At 43.7% G+C, this 23798-nt stretch overlaps 1 protein-coding gene across 1 annotated transcript; it reads right to left on the bottom strand.

Moving 5' to 3' along the window:
* Nucleotides 1–10608: 10608 nt before the first annotated feature.
* Nucleotides 10609–22456, bottom strand: MDH1 (malate dehydrogenase 1). Its single transcript, XM_084261669.1, has 9 exons — nt 22367–22456; nt 16971–17069; nt 16581–16677; nt 15436–15611; nt 13896–14018; nt 13587–13763; nt 11893–12006; nt 11616–11705; nt 10609–11247 (listed from the first exon to the last, which is right to left on the bottom strand). Exons 1-9 carry the CDS (start codon nt 22367–22369, stop codon nt 11122–11124), a joined length of 1005 nt encoding a protein of 334 aa, XP_084117795.1. The 5' UTR covers nt 22370–22456; the 3' UTR covers nt 10609–11121.
* Nucleotides 22457–23798: the final 1342 nt, after the last annotated feature.

Below are 23798 nucleotides of genomic sequence, written 5' to 3'. Positions count from 1 at the left end.
CCTCTGCCGCTATTTGCAGGTAAAGAAGAGCTTCTCATTCATTACAAGATGCTACAGACTGTAAAATAGGGGAAATGTCACCTGCTGCAGCTGTGGTGAACATGTTCCTTCAGACAGCCACAAACCAGCCCCATCAGACAGGGACTATGATGGCAATCTTGCTTGGATGCTGCCAAAACTCACCTGTTACACAGAGATACACATACACAGACATACAGGTCTGCTTGTGGGCTTACATTCCACCTGGCAACCTCAGCAGCGGTGCTGCTAGGCAGCCCCAGGAACTGGAGTGGGAGGAAGAAGTGAGCAGGTAATTAACTATTCAGCGATTGCTGTACACCCAAAACTCTCCAGGTGCTGACAGCTGAGCCTGGGCAGCCCTGGAGGCTTTTGCTGTCTGCCCCACATCTCCTTCACAGGCAGCCAGCTCTATTTACAGGTCAACCACTGCAATTCACTGTCTGTGTTTTAGTGCAGACCTGCCTTCATTGGAAGATCCCACACAAAACAGATGAAAAGGGGGGAGGGGAAGATCTAAAGTGGCAAAGCTTAGTCCACCAGCCTGGTCTAGGTGCCAGCCATGGCCACAAGAGCCATGAGCGTGGACACTGACACTAAGCATCACTCTATGCAGACATCTTACCCACCTCAGGTTTGTTAACAAACACAATAAGCAGGCTGGGAACAGCATTGTGGCTTTTAGTATTTTGTTAACAACTTATTTTATTTATGTTGCACTTTTATCATATTTTAATAATATTTTATATTTTACCAGGGCGTGCTCTGCTCTGTCAGGTGGGACTAGTCATGGCAGGGCTTTGCTGAGATTCTCAGTTGCCTTCCCCGGCTCTGAGCAGGCAGATTGGCAGGGCAAGGACAGGAGCATCGAAACACCCTCAGATATCATCCAGCCCCCACCATCCCATGTTTTACAACTCATACCTCCATTTCACCCTCACCCTCTCGGCCCAGTATGATGCTGGTCCCCAGGAGATGTATAATGTGGTCCATTTACTTATAGATCTGATGTCAAAACCTCTGAGACCTTTCAGCATTGGTGTCCTTGTGGTCATGGCAACGGGCTTCCCTAAATTCTCCTGCCAGGCATAAACTGGAGCAGTTCAGATGATTTAGCTTCAGTGCTGGGGAGGCACTGAAACAGGTTTCCTTGTTTTGCTCCACTGTGGGAAAGGGGAACATTAAAAAAAGGAGGAAGGGATGACATTTTGTAAACCTCTGGTCATACATGGCAAGATGGCAGAGGCAGACATCGGGTCTGCTCTATAGAAGGACAAAGAACCCTTCACAGCACCTCACACAACTGTGGGACTCTTGGGAAGGTATCCACATGCTGTGCTGGATGGAGAAGGTGAAACAGAAACAGAAACACACATACTATGACTACACATTTGAGCAAACAATTGGCTGCTGACAAGCAAGTTGACAAAGACTTATTGCATTTTTGCAATAAAAAGCTCGGGCAAAAGTTCAGAGATATTGCCACAGAGTTCTTCCCCTTTCAGGAAACTTGTGATAATCTGATAGGATAATATTCTAATCGGGGTTTTTTCAGGTACTCGTATGGATTTGGTACAGGGAGTACATTCATTTCAGATGGATTCTGCATAACATCAGATACGGGATCTGCTAAAACTTTCACGTGCTCCACCATGTCCTTAAACAGCAGCACTTGGCCACTGCCAGCCAAGGTGGTTGATTTCTGTTAACACCAGTCCAACTCCACAGGCTGGGAGGCACTGAGGAGCACTAAAGAGAAACTTCATTTATCTCTCACCCAGCTGTTCAACAATGGAGCTAGATAGGAGCATGGCTTCTGTGGAGCCTGTTTTAATTATCTGTCTGTGCAATGTGTGGATGAATCACCCAGCATTTGCTGAATAAACCAACCTTATCTCCAGTGGCTTTGCAGCGAGCAATGGGAATGGCTGGCAACCCTCGGCCAGCTCCCCCCCGTCCTCCAGGTATTTCCATGCAGTGACATCAACAAGCCCAAAAATCTTTGGAGATATTACCAAACAGCATGTGGGGTTTTTGTGAAAAGTGAATAGTGAAGAGCATTGCTCATCTTGAAGTTTTCACCTGGAAAGCCTACAGAAGTAGTATAGCCACCCTCACCTGTATTTAACTTCTCCAGTTAGGAGAGGAGAAGTTACAGGTCAGGATTACGTGTTTTGTGGTTTGCTGTTCTGCTTGCCGCTCACACCAGTGTCACCTGGTGCATGGCCATCCTGTCTTCTCCAAAGTGTTTTGAAGGAAACTCTGACCATGGTCTTAATAGCACCAGTGGTCAGGAATTTCAATTCATGTTGGTAACACCAGCTAACAGAAGCTGAGGGGCGAAGGTAGGGTATCTGGCTGCTGTTGGCCAGGATGTCTCAGAGCCAGCAGCAGAACTTGTTTCCCGAGTTTATAACTTGATCTCAAGTACTGTTCCTGCTTGGGAATGGAAGAGAGAGTCACACACAATTACATTTAACACAACATGTGTCTGGAGTTTACTCTCCATGCTAAGGAGAACACCTTTTGTGTTGTCATGGTTTTACCTCAGCTGGCAGCTGAGCCCCATGCAGCCACTTGCTCATTAACCCCCACTGGGATGGGGGAAAGAGTGAAAGAGAGAAAACTCCTGTGTTGAGACAAAGACAGTTTAATAGGCAAAGCAAAAGCCTCACACGCAAGCAAAGCAAACCAAGGCATTCACTCCCCGCTTACCGTAGGCAGGCAGGGCTCCATCATGTTCCATCATGTTATTTGGGAAGACATACACCATCACTCCAAACACTGCTGCTCACCCTGTCCTTCCTCTTCGCCAAGCTCCTTATAAGCTGAGCATGACATCATACAGTGCAGAATATCCCGCTGGGTCAGCTGGGGATAGCTGTCCTGTCTCTGTCCCCTCCCAGCTTCTTGTGCAACCCCAGCCATCCCAACTGGTGGGGTGGGGTGAGAAGCAGAAAAGGCCTTGGCTCTGTGCAATCACTGCTCAGCAATAACAAAACCATCTCTGCATAACAAAAACATCTCTATAGTATGACCACTGCTTCCAGCACAAGTCCAAAACAGAGCCCCATACCAGCCACTATGAAGAAAATTAACTCTACCTCAGCTGAACCCAGGACACGTGTAGACATGTCATAGAATCAGAATCATAGACTATACTCAGTTGGGAGGGACCCATAAGGATCATGTCCTCCATTGGGTGGAGACAGGTACCAACGCCGGTGGCAATGAGGGCTGGCTGATACCTTCCCTCTCCTGTCCAAGACTTTCCAGGGCCCTCAGACTTGTAACTGCAGAACTGGAAGAAGATTTGTCTGTTTTCCCCTGATCAATATTTAAATTCTGCAGGCTCACAGTTTGAGGGGGAAAAAAATAAATACTCCCTGTGCGACTCCCTCTCTACGAGCTCCATCTGGAGGCACAAACAAAGCTTGCATTGTAGAAGCATTTATTGCTCTGTCTGTTTATTTATCTATTCATTCAGGCTTTAAGGCTGTCTTGGCATTGAAAACCAGTAATGCCAAAAAGCATCAATGCCGCTCTGGGTGCAGAAAACTCTCTCTGCCACTATCTGCCCCACTGATAGAAGAGCCAGAAGCGATATTTGCCGTTCTGCTCAAGGATCCGAGTTAAAAATGTTTCACTTGACAGCATCCTGGGATAAATGCCAGCATCAGAGATTAGTCTTATAGTAAAATCCCATCAGGGATACATGGACTGCCCTCTTCCAATGTAGGAGTTATATAGAACAATCCTGGTGTGCTCAAGGTGAAGAAAGCCTCTCCAAAGCTTCTTGCTCCACAAGTCTAGTAGTAACTAGGTGTGGAGGGAAAGGGCAATGCCAGACCAGAGAAGAACAGGACATGAATCCTCTCCAAGGTTACCCTTTTGCCAAAGATTTCCTGCTTAGGAACAACCTGCACAAAGACGCACACCCCTTGGAGTTGTGCTTCCCAGTCTTTGACTCCACTGGTGAGACAGACACCCCAGGAAGCTGCAATTGCTCCTCCACCTACAGACGTCCTGGGTAAAACTGCCTTGGTATATACAGGCTTCACGTGCATCATGACTGTTGGCCAGGGAGAGTGATAGAAAAAGAGATTTGGGAAGGGACCTCTTGATAAGGAATAAAAAATTTTAATGAATTATTCCAAAAGCTGGATGTGATACCCTGCCCGTGAAGCACCGGAGTGATATTCAGTGCACCCAGGGAGCTCCGAAGGCAGATGTCATCTTGCCTGATGTCCATGCAGCATGAGTACAGGACATTGCCAAATCTATTTTTTCCTCCACTAGCTGATAACAAGCCCATGCTGGAAGCTCTTGTCAAATCAAGCTGCTGCTCTTGAACTCTGAGTCTGCAAACAGCTGGGCAGGGACATGTATGTGAATTTAAGCTATTTTAGGAAACAATCTGCCCTTTTCAGGTCATGAAATGCATGAAAGGCCTGATGGCAAAATTTGGAAGAGGCAAAATCCTACCTTGAATTCACCCAAACCCGCCTTCCTTATCTTTCCCTAGCATGTCACAATTACGTTGTGTAACCAGGAGCAGCACCTCTCTCCCTGGCTACCTGACCCTTGTTCAATGCCACCTGCAAGCTGTCCCCTGCTGACCTCCTCCCCCTCTTCATGGGACTCAGCTTTCTGCTTGGTGGTGAAGCTGGTTGCTGCTGGGGTCGTGCTGGAGCCGCCACCACTTTGTACAGCAGCAGAGCGAGTATCAGCCCAAAGGTGTGTTACTTCCTGGGACCTCAAATACTCTGGAACAAGTGTATATCCATGAGACAAGCACCTTCCAACAGATGAAGTAGGAACTTCGCAGACTTTCACCTTTTGCTTCCCACTGAGCTGTCTTCCCTGGTTTTTAGCCTCAGGAGACCCCTGTGTTTTCACTCAATCTAAGGTGTGCTGCCTTTCCATCAAGATCGAGGACAAAGGAGTAATTGGCATTGCTAATGCACATCTCCATGTCCCTGTGGGATACGTGCATGACACAGCCATGCCTGTCATGGCTTACAGTTACTTTGGAGTCAAGCTCCTTTTTAATTTATTATATTTTTTTAGCTTAGAAAACAGAGGGGTTAATTGTCTCCTACAACCTCTTCTCCGAGGACTAAACTTCATTCTTTCCCACCTTCCTTGGCTGTTCAGCTTTTTGGACTCCTTCGGAGTTTAGCTTCAGGGAGCTTCTTCAGGAAGAACCAACCTTCAAGAAAGTGTTGATTTTTCCCCAGAACTAGAGGTCGGACTGGGAATTAGCGCCATGTGCCCATGACTATGAGGCTGAGGAAGTAGCACATCCTCTGTTTAAAATCCTGCAGAACAGCAAGCTTACCTCTGGGGCTTGCGTCAAGCCCGCTGGTGTAAGCAGCTCACGCTGCGCTCTCCTCAGTCGGGCATCCTCACATAGAAAAAGCACATCTGTTGTCAGCTCAGCATGCAGAAGAGATCTAGCTAAAAATACTCATCACTCTTCCCTTCAAGCAGAAAGCCCAAATGTCGCCATTTTTTCCCCTTCCTAGGAGCATGCAAGTGCAAAGGTATGGCCAGAGCTTCCTATCACCATCGTCTCAGCCCAAATACCACTCTCAGCAGGAGAGACCTTGCTGGACTTGCCATTTGGGACAGCGTTTACCATGGCACTAAAACCTTGCAGCTTGCTGTTTGTCCTGAAAAACATCCCCTTCTGTTGCTGTGTTTGGTTTCGTGTAACACCAGTTTTCAGCCAGACTATTAAGTCTCTGTCAGTGGGCTTTCAGTAGGGGCTCAAATCGCTCCTGAAATAACACCCATACTGGTTTATTAGTGGCTTCCCAAATCTTTCATCTCAAGCTTTTAAAGGTTCCTTCTGGCTTAGGAAATAATCATATAAATATAATATGTATTGTTTTTTACTAGGATCACATCAGCCAAGGTGTATTGTTGATCTCAGTTCAAAATGACTCAAACCTCCTGTGTTTGTTGAACAAATGAGGACGCGTAACTCGGTATTTTCATGTAATCAGTGAAAGTTTTACAACAGAGGGGTATGCTGGATCTCTGGGAAGCACAACTCGGGGGCTTCACCAGTGCTGATGTGGTTAAGAAAAGGCCAAAGTTTAGCAAACTGAAATTTCTATTTTCTCAGCCTTTCAGCTTAGCGTTGGTATTTTGCCTTTGCACACGTATGTGTATGCTGCTGCTGCTGCTGAATACAATGCTGAAGAATGCCAGGGATGCTCAGTGAAGCCAACCTGGGCTTGGCTGGAATTACTGGCTCAGCTATGTCCTTGCTCCAGTACTGCTGACAACAAATGAAAGCTCACCTTCATCCCAAGTATTATTAGTTGTCTGTTACTATAAACTCTTGCGAGGTTGGTTTGTGCAGCTAAATGATAGCCATGGAGGTCTAGGCTTCTAAGGACCAGCCTTGTAGGGACAGCCAGGTGGCTCCTTCAAACTCCAGGCAGGTTTTCCATCATAGTGGGATCAGGGGAGTAGAGTGTGGGCACATATAGATGCACACACTGTATGTATTAATGTCATCTGCCCAGAAGGCAAGAGTCCCCCTTCCCTCTGCCAAGCTGCTCTGTCCCAGCCTTGCTCTTCAGCTGCGGTATGGGGGGAAAAGAGAGGAAGCCAGATAGATAGCCTGATTTTGGGGCTTTCAGCCACGGGGAAAATCAGGATCATTATGCTGTGAAGGCAACATGACTGACATGGCCTGAGTGGACACAGATTTGTTCCTGAAATGTATTTCATCAAGAGACTACGGATGCTCAGAGCATCAAGTACAGGTTGGCTTTGGTTTGTAGAGCTTTCACTGTATTCCAGGAACAAATCCCTCCTGGCAGTACGATGGCTATGTGTTTTGAGAGAGTAGGCAAAGGTGTCTGTGCAAACCCTTTGTAACATTTATCTATATTGGTGATTTTGGTTAGCAGATTCAAAAAAAGAAAGCATCCGTGCAATTAATTTTTTTGGGTAATAAATTAATATGCTACAGTTTCTGTAAAACCAAAGCAACGGGCTTTTTTTCTGGCTAAGCTGAAGTCTGCATCCCTATCTATTAATTTCTCTATTTACCTGCAGTTACAGTAATTTATTTTAAGCAGCTGCCTGCTCAGTGTCTGTTCTGATACAACAGCATTTGTCACACTCCTCTGCAAAGCTGCCACTTAAGAAGTTGTTGGAATTAAAAAAAACAAACCAACCCAAAACTTGGTATTTGAACACAAACTATCTGCATTTTCACTTGAAAGTAGTTATATTTATGTAAGTTCCTCTTTCATTACAACTGAGCAGCTGTAGTTATCCTCTAGGATTTGCTATTTGGAATTCAGAATGTCTATAAATGTAATAAAATCCCCAAGCCACAAGAAACAAGGGGGGAAAAAAGGAAGAAAAATAATCCTAAAAAACTCGTCCAGTACAACTTTCCTCTGTGCTGTAAATCTGGCCCTTTGAAAGCACACTGCATTAGGTTTACTTGCCAGAGTTCTCCTGCCTTCCCTTGTGCAAAGTGCAATTCAAATCCTATTAATTTGATATGACGTGATGGGTTATAAATACACCCCGGGTGTGAAACTGTGGTGAGCATCGGCATGATGTTGATTTAGGTTCATTTGTAAGAGCTAGAGCTTCCAGCTTCACCTGCAGTCACTGTGAAAAATAGCAGGAATAGCTGCAGTGGGAGAACAATGCGAGAGAAACTTGGAATCAATCTTCTGTTCATTTGAGGAAAAGCTTTATTTCTTCTCTTGCTCATAAGAATGCTTGCTGGGACAGGAAAACTGTCAAGAAAGCAGAGAGATCAGCTCAGCAGCTTTTTCCAGGTGCTCTGTGACAAAGCACATCAGCGAGGCTGAAGTTTCCAGCCGATACATCTAAAACCTACCAGAAGCTGATCAGCTCTGATGTAAACAATTCAAATTGCTTCTCAAAGGATGCTTCTATGTACTGTACTCACCAGGGAGATGGCTGTCCTCGTGTTTGTTCTCTAAGGGAAGTAACCAGTGAGTAAAAAGTGGACATGACATTCCTTCCTGCACAGAGAGCACATACTGAAAATAGGCTGACCACTAACTCAAGAGTTACTTTTGATACTTAGGTATTTTAAGTTGTTTAGAAGATGCAGCTGGTGTGAATATACTCATCAGCGCCTTTGTAGCTCAGAAGTCACTCACTACAAACATTGGCTCAAGACAGGGCTGACCTGTAACTGGCCGCTCAGGGCCAGGTCCAAGGATGAAGCTTCCACAACCTCTCTGGTTGCTTCAGAGACTGACCACCCTTCCTGACTTGGTAAATCAGTTTCTGGTGTTCCAGATTGTGTCTGTTGCCTCTTGACCTTCCACTATGTGCCACTGAGCCTGGATCTGCTTTCTCTGTGCCCTCCTGTGAGGTAGTCACTGACAAATAGTACATCACGTCCTCCAGACCACAAACACTCAAAAAAAATCACAGAATAGAAGCATCTCAGTGAAGAGCAAAGTACTTAATAATTGGAGTAGCAATGTGCAAGCTTCCTCTTGTAGTAGAAAACTAACAGTCTAGAAGGCAGAAGGAAAAGCGGATGGCTGCTCTTTTTACTTTCATGTGCACATTTTCATATGGTGCCAACCAAGAGTAAAGCCCCCTGCAAAACTAGTGTAGGCTGTACAAAATACAGCTAGTCACAGCAGGAAGGCATCTCCCAGAAATATAAAGACTGGAGAAAGCAGAACAGTTCAGAGACATGAACGCAAAGAATATTCACCACTTGCTAGAAAGAGTTTGTAAGTAGTGGTGTAGTACTTAAACATGCAGTCAATGAGCAGATGAGAGATTTCCTCTTGAATCTCTTCACCTAAGTCTGGAGGAAATACAAACAGTGCTTGCAACTCACATGAGAGGAATCAAATGTAGACTCAAGTGTTAACTCAAGGAGTTAAACATATCATGAGATAGTCTATCAAGTACTGAGGTTAATTATGCAATTGTTCGGATACACCAAGCGTTACAAGCATCACTTCACAAGTGAGTTGTCTCCTGGAGAAGGCTGCTTAAAAACAAACACCAAACCCCCCTGAAAAGCCAGATCTTCCAGATTTATTTTGTTCAAAGCTTCTACCCTACATTGTGATGCTTCTATACATATGATGGAAAATGTACTGCACACCAGCAGGATTTATCCTATCTTATTTATGGCTTTCAGGCACATGTTTGTACTCTTTACTTAGCCTGTCGCTTTCTTAAACTAAGTAGCAGCACACACTGTAGCTATCTCTTGTAACATTCACTGTACAACACGTTATTTTAAGATAAGCTGTAGCATGGTAATTACTGGAATGAATTCCTTCGAGCCCCAGGCTTGTGGTGCAATGAGATTTTTTTATGGAGCACCAGAAGGCAGCCATCATGTTGGCAGCTTTCCTTAACCTCCCCAATTTCTGAAGAAGTTCCCAAACTGTTGTAAAAAGACAGATGTATGAAATTTTCTTCTAATCATTTCTCCATGGCTGAACTCCAAAATGTTCAGAAAAATGAGGAGAAAAAAACCCCCAACCTACATAGTTTTTGTCTATTCCTAAGACTGCAAGAGCACACCGGTTCTTGGAACAGCTACTTCTGGGCACACTCAGGGCATTCTCTTACTGTGCCCTCCTCCAGCTGGCCCGTGCTGCAGGAATTTAGTGCACTGTACTCCATAGCTACAGTAACATCACAACAGCTCACTTATTTTAAGGATAAGCTTATCATGGTTTGATGATTTATTTTACAGTCAAGCTGATAAATCCTCAAAGAAACTATTAATTTGCTTAAAATTCAATTTAAGCTTCTTTTTTTGTCAAAGCGGTTCTACTTTTTGAATCCTCATTTAATGGCAACCAACCATAAGAGAGAAATGAGATAGCTCCAGTTATGACAGACCCAAGATTTACTTTAGTACAAGGTAGAAACATTGGAACAGGGCAGACAATAACTTAACACTGACATTGTCTTTTTGAAAAATCCTGTTATTGTGAGAGTTGGCATTCTGTGATCGGGGTGGGAAAGATGTAAGGTGCTTAGAAAACAAATGACAGGTAGTATGTCTAAAATTCCCAGACCAACCACCCGAGTCTAAATCCTTTAAGGCTACATAAGGAGCCATCTAGAAGAGAGTTACAGCAACGTTCACCTGCGTGTTTGCAAAGGAATAATTACAGTACAATATATTTGAAATAGCTTCCTGAAGTTGAATAGGTTGTAGGCTGCACTAGGAAAATTCACCAGCAAGTTATAAACTTCACTTGGTCTTAACAAAGTGAGCCCTCATCTCCTGGGACAAGAGGCTTTGAAGCTACAATCAACTTAGTACCGAGCTACAGTACCAACACTGCTTTTGAACTGTAGCGCTGGAGTACAGATCTGCCTTCAAGCTTTGCTGTCTGATGGTGCCATAAAGCAGGTCTGCCTGGGAAAGACCAATGAAGTGCTAGTCATCAATACAGCTTCTTGGAACGAGTTTCCATCAGTGTTTTAAAACAGGCCTTCAGGGCTTTTGGTGTTGCGCTATTCTATGATGCCAGCGACATAATGCAGACATGCAAATAAAGACATACAACAGACTACTCTTAGCCGTTATGTGATTAAGCATCTTTTAATATTTCTATTGACAAACATTGTAAGCATAACCAGAGTGAGCAGTAAACACTTGGAGTCTGTCCAGTGACAGCCTTGAGTCAACAAACTACTGGTTCAAGGAGAACTACTGGCATTCTAGTTTCATTTTCAGTTGAGCCATAGGATGCTGAAGTGATTACGGCCTAAGATGGGGTTCCAATAGTGCCAAATTCGAATCAAAATTCAGATTGTGCGTTAGAAGCCAAGGCCAAGGCAAACAATTACTCTGTATCATACATCAAAAGCAACTAGTATTGAACAAAGTTTGGTCAACAAACTAGCTTTACTTCTTTAATATCTTTGTGCTAGTGACTCAACAGGCACAACAGTACCAGTAAGCATATGAACTTTAAAATGCACAATTGCTACAGACAGTTGACTTGAATACAGTAATAGTGTTTGGTAGCAGACTTAAAGACGACTTTTAGATTCTTCCACTCTTAAATGATGTTTTATTTCCTTATCACCTAGTCATGCACTGGAGAGGAATTCCACAGCAGTCTCCTTCTCTTCAGTTAACTCCTTAGCAGTCAGATCCATCTTCTCACGAGAAAAATCATTAATGGGAAGACCCTCAACAAACTTCCAGGTCTTGTCCTGTTCAAAAACAAACAGAAAAAGACCCTCCATATAAGAACAAGCTTCAGTCTGTCTTAAGCTGCAGTTTCCTTTAAAATCAAGCAGAGTTTACAGCCTTAAAAAACACATCAGGCAGAAGTGAATTTTGTTTCCAGATGAAGAGTACAACCAGCACCACCTCATCATGTCAGATTCTACTTGCCTGTCAGTACCTATTTGACAACTACTACAACATGGTTAGCAATGGTCCCCTCTGTGAAAAACTGCTAACATCCCCACGGCCCAGCAACTGCAGTCCTTTGCTAGAAGCACTGCTATAAATGAGCTCACATGGCAGTTTAGCTAGGTCTTCCAGAAGATACTTGGATATAAAAAGGACTAGTTACCTTGATCACAACAGGGAATGAATATAACAAGTCTTCAGGAACACCATAAGAATTGCCATCAGAAATGACTCCCATGGAAACAAACTCTCCCTGAAAACAGAAAAGGGATAAATATTTGTTTTGCTGCTAGAAGCAAGCAAAATTTTAACCTCCAATATACTGCAAATCCTGTGACACACTGTTGCAGAAAAAAAAGAAGTGACACTTGAGGTCAAAGACAGTGGCATTTAATCAAAGCATTACACAAACAAGCACTTACTCAAGAGCAACATCTTACCGCTGGAGTGCCAAACCAAATGTCCCTCACATGATCACAGATAGCTTTGGCAGCTGACATCGCACTGGACAGCTTCCTAGCCTTAATCACGGCTGCTCCACGTTGCTGAACAGTCTGCAATTAAGAAAAATCCCTAAATTGTAAAGCAACAGAATCATGGCTTGGTCTAAATGCTGTTAGTAAACACCATGCAAAAAGACTGCCTTACAAACATCATTTAATTTCATCTGTCTAGATACAGTTCTGTCACCAAATAAACATAGCATACAATCCAGAAATAAAATTTAGAAGAGTTTTCCATGACAAGAACATACTGGAGTATTTCAGAGACCGGCTTATTTATCTGATCCTTCTCTACAGTCCCCAGTCCACTATAACTTCTCTCATACAAACCAGATGTTTCAAGCTTTTGACCAGCAAGATATTTCACGTATGTAACAAGCATTTCAGTGTAATACTGGGAATTAATTATTTTTTTGCTGAATACCAACATGAACTACTTGCTGGTCTCAGTCCTACAATATGTAATGCATACAATTAATACCTGAAGATAGTTGAACCTACCTCCCTATACTCAAGTTTACATTTATAAATTTTGCACGTAAGAATCGCACTTCTTAGAATTAGAATAGCTTCTTAAAACTTTTGGGTTTTTTGGTCTCTTTTCTTTCCCTTTTAAAAAGTTTTAGTAAGGCTCTAGGCTAACCAGACCCCAGTCTAGAAAGCAAGAATTAGGAAACCTCCTTATCTTAGGCAAAGCATTCTACCATAGACCAGCATTACAATGTACCTAGAAAGCCAAACCAGTACCCTGCCTTGGCCATGTAAGATAGCAGCAGGATCAAGGTCAAGGACAGGCATCTGCTTTCACTCTGGCTCACGAACTTTGGTTGCCAGCATACAATCGTTTATCCTGTAGCAACAAGCGTGAACTGGAATAAGCTGTATCCAAAGCCAAGACAGGACAGAGCACAGACGTATGACAAAACACACCCACAGTCCCATACTAAATGTGCTTTGGCTAGGATACAGCACCTGGCTGTCATCATGCCAGTAACTCTGCAATACCAAGCAAAGTGCAGCTACTTGGAGCCTTGTTCAACAGGGGCTTTAGTAATCCTGTTTTGATTTACGTTGCATTTAGGTAGCCTGTGCTTCTGATCAATTAATACTCTTAATTTGTTTTACTACATTTATATTTCTACATTTTTCAGATTACTTTTCAGAAATGCTGCTGCTGAGGCTATGGATTTAGATTTGATAAGTGTGTGAGTGCATGTGTATGTGCATACACAGGGGAGGGCTGCTGGGCTTCTTTTGGTGGGCAGGGAACAGCAAACAGAAGATCATCCTATTTCATTTAGAAAGCTCAAAAAAGTCACCATAGTGAACTGTCAGCAGTGACTGTGTGCCAGATGTTGCACCTAACCTAAGATCAAAAAATTTTCATTCATTTCAGCATTCCAAATGGCTTTTTCTGGTAGTATTTACGCATGTTTCATAACGCCTTACATTTTTCAAAAGCAAATAACTGATAAAGACAAGCTTATCTGAAGAGGACCTACTCTAGTGAAATAAAGAGCTGCTTCACTCAGACATTTCCATAGTTTACAATTACAGGTGGTCTCTTGAGGTCAGGAGAAAGCAGAACAGTATGATCAGTTAAAAAAAAAAAACAAACAACAGGCTCTTACCAGGATAAAGTCTCCCTTCAGCCAGCTGTCATCTTTTATAGCTTCATAAACTCCAACTTCCTTTCCTTTCACATTTACCTTCGCATGGTTAACATCTGGATACTGAGTGGAGGAGTGGTTGCCCCAGATGATGACATTCTTCACATCATTAGCAGTCACACCAAGTTTCAGAGCAATCTAATTGGAAATTAAAGACGACCACTGTATTAACTCCAGCTTCTCAATTCACAGGCTTCTTTGAAAGCATTGCACTGTCTGTATTTAGCAAAGACAACAGAAAGCATTCTACTTTGAACAGGCCCTTTTTACCTGAGATTTAGCTCTGTTGTGATCCAAACGAGTTAAGCAGCTGAAGTTTTCCTTTGGTATGGATGGGGCTGACTTAGATGCAATCAGGCAGTTAGTATTTGCTGGATTCCCAACTACCACAACCTAAAAACGACAGAGGGTAAGGGGAATGTAGAAAAGATGAAGAAGCTGCTTCTGCAAAAGAAGCTCACTCATGAAATGCATGACTTTGCCTTCAAAGAAACTATCAAAGAAGTTATGTTTTCTAAATCTCTTGGTTGTTTTCAACAGGATTATTTTTTTACGTGCATTTGTTCATGGTCACTGTGTCTTTTATAACCACACGGAAACTTATTTTCTAGCTAGGTATATTCTTTATAAAATTTGACATTCAAACATGAAAGAAAGTAGTATTTCTAGGGAGATCTATCTGCACACTGACCCACAGCCTGGCTTCAAACCCTAAGCTACCAGATACAGGGAAAACACAATACACACACACACGTTAGCCCACAATGAATTCACCATCTCCTTTTAAACAGTTGCTAGACTGGCTGCCACTGCTTTATATAATTGCTTTATAATTAAGAAAGCCAGAACAGTTACTTATCTCAATGTTCATAGGCAGTCAGAAGTAAAATACTGCCTGAACTTAGATCAATTTATTACTAAGGAAAACTGATTTTTATTCATCCTTCATCTACTAACGTGCCTCAAATGATTAACGTCAAGTTCCATATACTCTCAATCACACGAGCTAATCTGCAAACCTCCCTTTGTATTTCCCCTTCTGAAAGTGAGTTCAGTAAATTTTCCATTACTCTGCAATAGTTATATTGATAGTTTCTATTCCAACTGCATGAAGAAGCAAACAAGTCTTTAGAAGCAGTAGGAAGTTCATCAGCAGAGGAAGTAGACATTAAAAAGTCAGTTACAAAGCACAGTCGGTGTCTGGGTCTGAGATTAAGAGCAGTAGGAGAGCAGCCACATGATCCCATTAACTGTGCTGAAGGAATCTGAGAGAGAACAATTAAAAGCCTCCAATGCTCCAAAGACCCAGATGCAAACAACCTAAAGAAAGCCTATTTTTTTTGTGCAACTGTAATTCCATATCGATACTGAAGTTCAGGGTCATTATGTTAAAGCCACAGATGGATATGAAGTAGGCAGCTGCATGTAGATAATTCCGTTCTTGCCAAGAAGAGAGATAATGAGAAGACTGCTTTTCTTATATATATATATATAGGTTTTTGGTGGGGTTTTTTGCTGCTTTGTGGGGTTGCGGTGGGTTTTTTTTTAAGAATCCCTGGTAACCAGTTCAGAGTACATGTGGATTACAGCAATATAATTTAAGACTTACCTTTTTCTCCAAAGAAATTATGGTCTAAATCATCTGCCTACTTAACATACATCTAACCTTGACCATGGTGTATTTTCCAGGGCTTAAGGAAAGGAATGCCTGCAATGAATAGGCTAATGTTTGCACAATATCATTCTACAATGATTTAGAGCTCTACATAACTCAATGAGTTAACTGTTTAAATTCAGCTTCTGTATTCACCTTAACAGTCTTTTTGGCATACTTGTCCAAGGCTGCACCCTGAGATTTGAAAATTTTCACATTGGCTTTGAGTAAATCCTTCCTCTCCATTCCCTCTTTCCTTGGCATGGAGCCAACCAGTATTGCAATGTCAAGGTCTTTGAATGCAACTTCCTCCTTGTCTGTTGGGATGACCTCTGAAAAAATTAAAGAGGGGAAAAAACAACAGTAAGATAAATACTCATGGCAAAGTATTAACAGAAATATTATTTAGATCATAAATAGTATATAGTCTGATTAGATACCACCACCTCTCCCTTCCAAAAACACACGTGTAGTCACTTGGCCCTAACTTCACAGATTAGAAACTCTTTACTGGCAAGTATTTATATGCAAATATTTATCAAAAGCTTCAGACAGATTTCTCCTCCGTTTTCAAAATTTGTATGTCAAAAGATACCTTTCACATGGCGCTCATGGAACATAAATACCTATGCACACATGCGTGCAGCATTCATATTACATACATAATGTTCGTCACTTCTACAAAAAAAATTCTTAGTGGCAAGCATTTATACAAATTAAGTTTTACTCTCCCTTTAACAATGCAAACTGAAGAGAGTTTTATTTGTACCAAAGTTAATAGCTACATTTTTTAAGTACTGTAATAATTGCAGTATTATGTATTGGCTCCCTTACTTTTGCTTGTTCAGATTTATCAGAACTTAACTTGTGTATATTACTTGAGGGATTTTTCAACTTCTGCTTTTATGCAGAAGTTATTTCTAAAGCCTATTGTTTTTTAATTTTGTGAAGGCATGTAAATGTATCTAAAGATTCAATGTTATTTTACCACCAGACCAGAATACAATGGATAAATGTACAAGTATCAGACAACTTGTTGTGCATGCTGGCAACCTAGGATTAGAAAACATAAACCAAAACAACGTATCTGTGTTCTCAATTGCTTACAGAAAACTAATTTAATGACATTCTTCCTAGATTACAGCTGAGGTTCAATAAAATTATCTTCCACAAAATATAAACCAAAGAAAGGATCATCTAGTTTTAGTTTCTGGCTAGTGTCCTGCCAACTACACGCACTCATAAATGCAACAGCCGTACTAGAACATCTTGTAAGTAAAAGAAAAATTTCTTTTGGCCACCTCTCAGCAGCGGTAGAGCACAGTCTTGCAGCTCCATCACCACCCCTTCCAATACAGTCATCATGGGGCTGATATCCAGCAGCACAAGAACAAGAGGCTGTAAAGAAACAAATGGTTTAGTGGAAGTTGCAGGTAATCTGTTTTGAAAATGTTTTTGTCTTATGTGCTAGAAACTTCTATCTTGCCCAAGATTAAAAATCCATTTACAGAAGACTGAAAATCTTCAATATGACCAACAACTGAAATCTTGCACAATACGGCAGGACTGTTTAAAGAATAAATTATTGCATGTTGGTAAATCATTCTGAGTCTCTACAGAAAACAAGTTCAGACATTAGCTTATTCATTACTGTGTAGCAGAGACAACTGATAATTCAGCGTAAGAGTTACCTGATCCTTGCCAAAGACATCTCCCTTGGCGATGCTGTAGAGGAGCGAGTAAGCAATCTGCCCGGCAGCTCCAGTCACCAGGACTCTGATAGGTTCACCCTGCAAGAAAGTTACAGAGACTTACCCACAGTTACACAGCCCAGGGTAACACCATGTGAGAGCAGTAAAAATTAACTAGAGAAATAAGTTTATGATTATTTAACCTGGATGAAAGCACGTGCCTAAATATGGATCAGGGCCAGGTCCTGGGATCACACTTCTGTTCTACTATATGGATCAGGGCCAGGTCCTGGGATCACACTTCTGCTAGAATCACCAGCAATTTCTCTACTGCCTTTTACAGAAACAGATCACACTTGCAAAAACATCCTTAAGAATTTGGAAAAGCTTCCAAAACACCAGGAATGACAATCCATTGGAAAAAGTTTGTATTCTTTTTAACAGTGCTGTCTTTTTAGCATAAGGTGTTACAACACTGTTAGATTACCCATTTATACTTCAAACTTACCACAGAAGTTTTACAAGCTGCGACACTTCACCAGTTTTCAGTTTCTTTCAATTTCCAGGGCTGTTTCCACTGAGCATTCTGAAGACTTACTTGCAACCAGACTCAGTGAATCCCAGAAACCAAGGAATCTACTGCCTCACTAAACTGTTACACAGCAAGTTAACAAATCCACAGACAAAAGCTACATTATGGACAAATTTAGACACATTTGTAATACAACCAGCCATTGTCAAGGTGACCCAAAACTCCAAAAGACTGCGAAAAGACTGCCAACACACTGCAGCATTGCAAATGGTGTTTGGCGGGGACAAGCAGGATGGCTTATCCTAAAGCAAAAGTCATTTCTGTTAGGCAGAACCAGGACTTGGGGAACTTCAGAGGTTATCTGATGTTGAAAAGGTAAAACGTGCCAAAGCATATTCCTAGCCCAGTACTGTGTAAGTCTGGCTTCTGCATATCCCTTTTTCCCCTAGAGGGGATAGGGTTAGGGCATTGTGCTAGGACAGAAACAAGCAGACTCCAACCGGCCTGCTGGAATCCTATGCCCACTTTTTCAAATAATTAAAAGATGGTAATTTGAATTATGGACAAAACATCTTCCACATTCAATTATGTCTGAAGTAATTTAATTGCATACTGGGTTACATTAGGGAAAGCATAGCCTGCAGAGCAAAGGAAGGCATTTAGCTTAATGCTGGTGGTTGCAGAGGCCAGTCTTGGGAAACTGAGTTTTAAATGGACATTGAAAAACTGAAGGGAAACATCACTGAGATAGCTGATGCCCAGAGTTCATGTCCTGTAAGATGAATCTGAGGGAGCTGGGCAGTCTGGAAAAGTATAAGACAAGGGGTGCCAACTACTACTTTGAGGAAGGTTACAAAGATAACATTGCCAAACACTTCTCTGCAGCAGCAGATGGCCAGAACACAGGACAGCAGCTACAAATTAAGAGAAAAATTTGTGATTGGGTGGCACTGCTGCACTTGAACAGGGTACCCAGAGAACCTAGGCAACCTTCACCCTTGACAGTTTTCAGGACCCAGATGACCTGATTTAGTAGGGGGGAAAACCTTGCTTTCAGGGTCCAGAAAGCAAGACCTCCAGACTACAAGTAAGAAGGAAGTCAGACTGGATGACCTCTAGAGATCCTTTTCGACCAACGTTCCTGTCATTGATATTTATAGAAAAACCATTTTGGGGTTTGAGTGCATTCTCTCTCCAGAAGTGACCAGCCAAGCCCAGCTGCATCAAGCTAGCATGAGATAATTATAAAAATGAGGCCGCCTATCCCATGCTATGGCATACTAGATGAAATGAGAGCATAACCGATGCAGTTGAACTACTGAACTCACAGACTTAGACCTCAATACGACTCCACCTTCATTATGGGAATGATTCTTTAAATATTTGGGTAAATGGCTACCAGTTACGGTGTTGAACTGCCTTACTTCCTTCTGAACCTGTCCTACTGCAAATCTTGTCCCTCAAACCTTGTCAGAACTCCATGAGGAGTAGAAAGGAGTGCAGATAATTGATACTGTTTTAAATCTCAGAATTAGTTTTGGTACTCTATTCTTGAATAGGGAATTTATACCATCCACATTTATCACAAAGTCCTAACGATGATGGACAGCACAGATCAGGTTGTGTATCAGATTTTAAAGCCAACTTTTCAGTGTGTTTGGAGAACCTGCGTTTTATTTACATACAGGGAATAATGAACACACTTTTAAGGCAGCTAATCATTTTAGTTAGAAAAGTAAGTACTGTGCTGCAAAACCTTGGCCTACCAAAATACCAAATCAGCAGCAAATAAAAAGTGATCCCACACTAAGCACATGACTTCAGAACTCAGATAACAGCAGAGCACATTTTCTCTGAATTATATGGTATCTGAAATGATTGTGAATTCATTTGTGAATAAATGTGAATGAAACACAGAGTTCAGCTTTCTCCTTTGCAACCTGTGCACCAATCTTTAAAGCAGTGTCACAAAAAGAAGTCAATGTGACTTGTCTTCCACTATATGCACTTTAAATGCTAATCTGATTTGAACATAAAAAAGGTCCAGCTATTTACTACTGTTATGGTGAATATTTAGCAAAACAACTGGAGAGGGAAGGAGCAGAAGATAAAATAGCAAGAGGTTTTGTTTGGGTTTTTTTTTACTGAGACAGATTTAACATTTAGCCTTGTTAAAAGTATCCTTCTGTCATGACTCAGCTTCACCCTCTCAAAAAAAAAAAAGTGTGGTTACTACCATCCTTCCTGTTCTCTCCTCATTTTGGACTGGAGGAAGAAGAAATACAAGCTCTAAAATAAGGTGAGGAGTACTGCCCACTTGTTTATTCTCTCCAAGGCTTCAGTGCACTGGATGCACACACAAGCTTTCCCCTATCTCCCCTACCACTGCACCAACTGTGAGCAATCAGTATCAAATAAATCCTCATGCTTTCTCTTAATTCCAGAAGACAGATTTCAAAATATTCTGCTTCTTATAAAATATAGTTAACTCTCCCTGGAAACTTTACATCACATGTAAGGATTGGTATTATTGAGCATCTGTGGCTACTCTTGGAGGTGGGAGCTGTAGGGTCCACATGTTCACATTCAGACACTTTAATCCATGATTTGGCTCCTACCCTGGACTTTGATAAGAATACTTTCACACTGCAGTAACTGCAGAGGTGACCTTTACTCACTTTCAGGTATACAAGGACTAGAGGATAAATTAAACCAAATCTAACTGAACTAAACAGTTTCAAAGCCATCCCCACTTTATGCACACAAGGCATCGTTAAAAAGCTTTAAGAAATTGAAATATTAGTAAAGATAATGAAGCTGAAAGCAAAATGAGAACCTGGAACATCACATTCCCACATATGCTTCTCTCTCAGCTTTGGCAAATGTGTAGAATTCCACAACCTCCTGCCCCAAAATTATCAGAGACAGAAGTAAAGCTTCCAGCATCAAGTGAGGAAAGTGTGGATTTAATACCTTCCCCTAACACACAATTTGGCTTAAGAACTTGGTGCCTCGATTATCTCTGCAATTACTGCTGATATGAGAGGTCATAAAATATTAGTGCCATCCATGAAAACAGTACTACACTGCAAAAGTGAGATTACAAAGGTAAGTCAGAGAGTAACACTTAGTAACTCACAATCTAGCAAATGTAGGAATGACAGAAACCAATATCCTGTTTACACAGGGGATGGACTTTGTATTACTAATTACAGTTATAAAAGACCTCTATAAACATTATTGCTGATAAACTTGATTGTTTATAAAATATCATTAGCCTAACACTATTCCCTAGTATTAATGCCAACTAAGGTATCCCACCTTGCTTGACAAGAAGGCTTTAAGCATTAAATCAACCTGTATCTCCTCAAAAGTCTAAAGCCTGCCTAGCAAACTTTCCCTTTGCTCTTCTCTCTTTAAAGTAGGGTTTCAGTGACAATAAACGTATTTGGAAAAGTGGTAGAAGGTATTAGCAAGACAGCTGTGCACTTCAGCAAGCCCAGCAATGTGACAGTTCATGCGCTGAATTCCAAAGGAATTCTTTCCTGAAGAAATGACCTTGAGACCAGGTGCCCTTAAAAACTTCTTCCATTTCATTTAGCTTATAGCAATTGCATCAATAGACACATCATTTTGTTTCAGAAGTTTAAGCATTTGGCATTGGGCAGAAGTTTTAATTAGAATAGTGAAAAAATAAGATAAACCCCAGTGATGTTCTGAAAAGTTTAAATGTCAAAGTAACTTTCAAGTAGCAGTTTTCCTGGAGAAAAGCAAATTCACAGCAGCCAATGTTTTCAAAGTTCAAATACAAACGAAAACTTGCTGCCTTGTGGTCACTTCTGACATTCCTTACTTTGAACAGAAACAGGAGAGAAGAATTAAGTTTAGATAGTGTTTACAGATCTCAGCAGTTTTTAGCATATAGGTGAAATAATAAGCCACATTTCTGAGCACATAAGCATCTTTTATACAGCAAAGTACTGAAAGAAAAGGTTTGAACAGCAGGATATAAAGTCTCAAAAAGCATGGAGATTTTCCATTGTTATAAAGAAGAGAGCAGGGTCTCTGCACAAGTTTGCATGTGCGTTTATGCCACAGGAAAGCAAACAACTCCAGTTCACCTGTGTAACCTCAGGGCAGCACTAGGAAGACTCCTTGACAGTTTGTATAACCTCCACAAAAAGCTGGATTTCTGACAGCAAGCAGGCATGAAACGAGAGGAGAACATTTCACCGGCACTTCCCTCTGAGCTAACAGAGAGCTGCACCCACTTTTACTGTCCCACGGAATTAAGAAGCATCAGAACCTTCTCAAAGGCCACATCCCTAACCAGAGCGCCCGGAAAGGCGCCGGCTTTAGAAAAAGGCACTGGCTTTAGAAAACGGCACGATTAATCCGCTGCAGGGCCAGCAGCAGCCCAGGGAGGCTGGCCCAGGTGACGCCAGCAGGACCAAGACCTGGCCTCCCCCGCACGCTAGTAAAGACGAAGCAGAAGCGACACTGGGCCGATATGGCAGAGGCCGACCCCCCAAGTCCCTGAGCTGGAAGAAGGTCACCCCGGCGCGGCCCCTGTGAGGGCTGAGGCAAGCCCTGGGCCGCCGCCGGGCCTGTTTCCTCCCGGGTGCCAGAAGCACCTTCAAGTCACCCCCCGGGGCCCTGAGGAGGCGCCGCGGGCAGGCCGGCAGCAGGGGCCGCCCGGCGAGGAGAGGGGGCGGACGTATGTCTGTGTCTGAGTAGAACCGGCGCCATTTCGCGGTCACCTCCGCCTGACAGGAGCCCCCTGTCCCAACCGCCACAGCGAGGGCGTTACCCCACTCCAACCGCCACCTAAAGGAAGCCCACCAGCTCAGGGAGCGGTACCGACCATGGCTAAGAGGAGCGGCGAGTCCGGCAGCCTCGAGGTCACCTCTACAGCACGACTGAAGCGGCGACAGCGCTGCGCTAAGGTACCGCGGGGGGGAGGGGCGGGCCTACGGGCCCCGCGCCGCCGCCTGGGGACTGTAGTCGCGGCTCCCGCGCCGCGCGCGGCTTAGGGCTCGCTGGGAACTACAGCGCCCAGCGTACCACAGGACACGCGCGCCTCGCCCCCGGACGCGATTGGCTCGTGGCGGCGGTTGCCCGCCGCCCCCTTTACCCCATTCATTGTGGCGCAGAGCGGCGGCTCTCTGCTGAGGGCCGCTAGGGGGCAGCAGGCAGCGCCCGTCGTTGCGCACGCGCAGGCAGGCGATAAAAGCCGGGGGGGTGGCAGCGGTACGGGCATTTCAGCTTGCGCATGCGCCAGGGGAAGGGCTGGCGCTGCGCGCCTTACTCGGGAGCGGGCGGAGAGGCGCACGCGCGTGGGGAGAGATATCGGCTGGGTACGTCTTGCGTCGCGAGAACACGTGGCTGCTGCGCGTGCGCGGGTGGCCGTGCTTCAGTGGTTGCTAGGTGACGGGAGCGGCGCGGCCGACACCTCGGTACTGGCGGCGGCAGCACTTTGCCCCCTGCTCCCCCTCCCGCCCCGCCGTCTCTTCGGAGCGCTCGGTGGGTTCGGGTGCGCGGCTGAGCCGTGCCACTCCCTTCCCTGGGGTGGGTGTCTCGACGGGTCGCGCCGTTTCCTGGCGATATCCCCCCTCTCCCCGCGACCACGCAGTCGGCGGCGAGCGCCTGTCGTCTCAGCGAGCCGGGCGGGGTGGGGGGCGGCGCGGTGCAGGCAGCGCGCTCCTCAGGGCGCTGTGAGGGCGGGAAGGGCGTTCCCCTCGCTCCCTCCACGTCGCAGCCTCTTTTCCGCGTTTCCTTCAGGCCCTGTCTCCTCCGGGGAAGCTTTCTGCGGGCACTGGCGCGTCCCGGGTGCCCGGCACCGCCGGCCTCAGGTGTTGCCTCCGGCCGCCCTGCAGGCTCCGGGTGTCCTTCCTCGCTTCCCTGCGGCCTGTGACACCTTCCTTCCGGGGAAGGTGCCTAGTTACGCTCGCGCTTTAGAGTCCCGTGAGCTTGTACCTGGCCGTTTCCTTTTATTTGCTTGCCGGGAGCTTCCCTGTGCTGTTCTGGTGTGTGACTAAACCCGTGATCTGTTGTACAAAAATAAAGCTGTTAATTTAGTATTTTGGATTGTTGACTCAAATAGTGTCCATTGGTCTGTGCCTAAAGTGAAGCTGATACTGGCAGAAATAATCCAGCAAATTCCACTCATTCTTACACTGTACTGTTACTCTTTAACATAGTTGATTGTTTCCTCGGATCCTGACAGTCTTTTGGGCAACTTCTGTAATTCAGTTAAGTCTTTAGTGAAGTCTCACTTCTCAGAATATTTTTCTGAA

Source organism: Gallinula chloropus (assembly GCF_964237585.1).
Source record: "Gallinula chloropus genome assembly, chromosome: 3".
Lineage (NCBI taxonomy): Eukaryota > Metazoa > Chordata > Aves > Gruiformes > Rallidae > Gallinula > Gallinula chloropus.
This window is presented reverse-complemented; position numbering and strand designations above follow the sequence as displayed.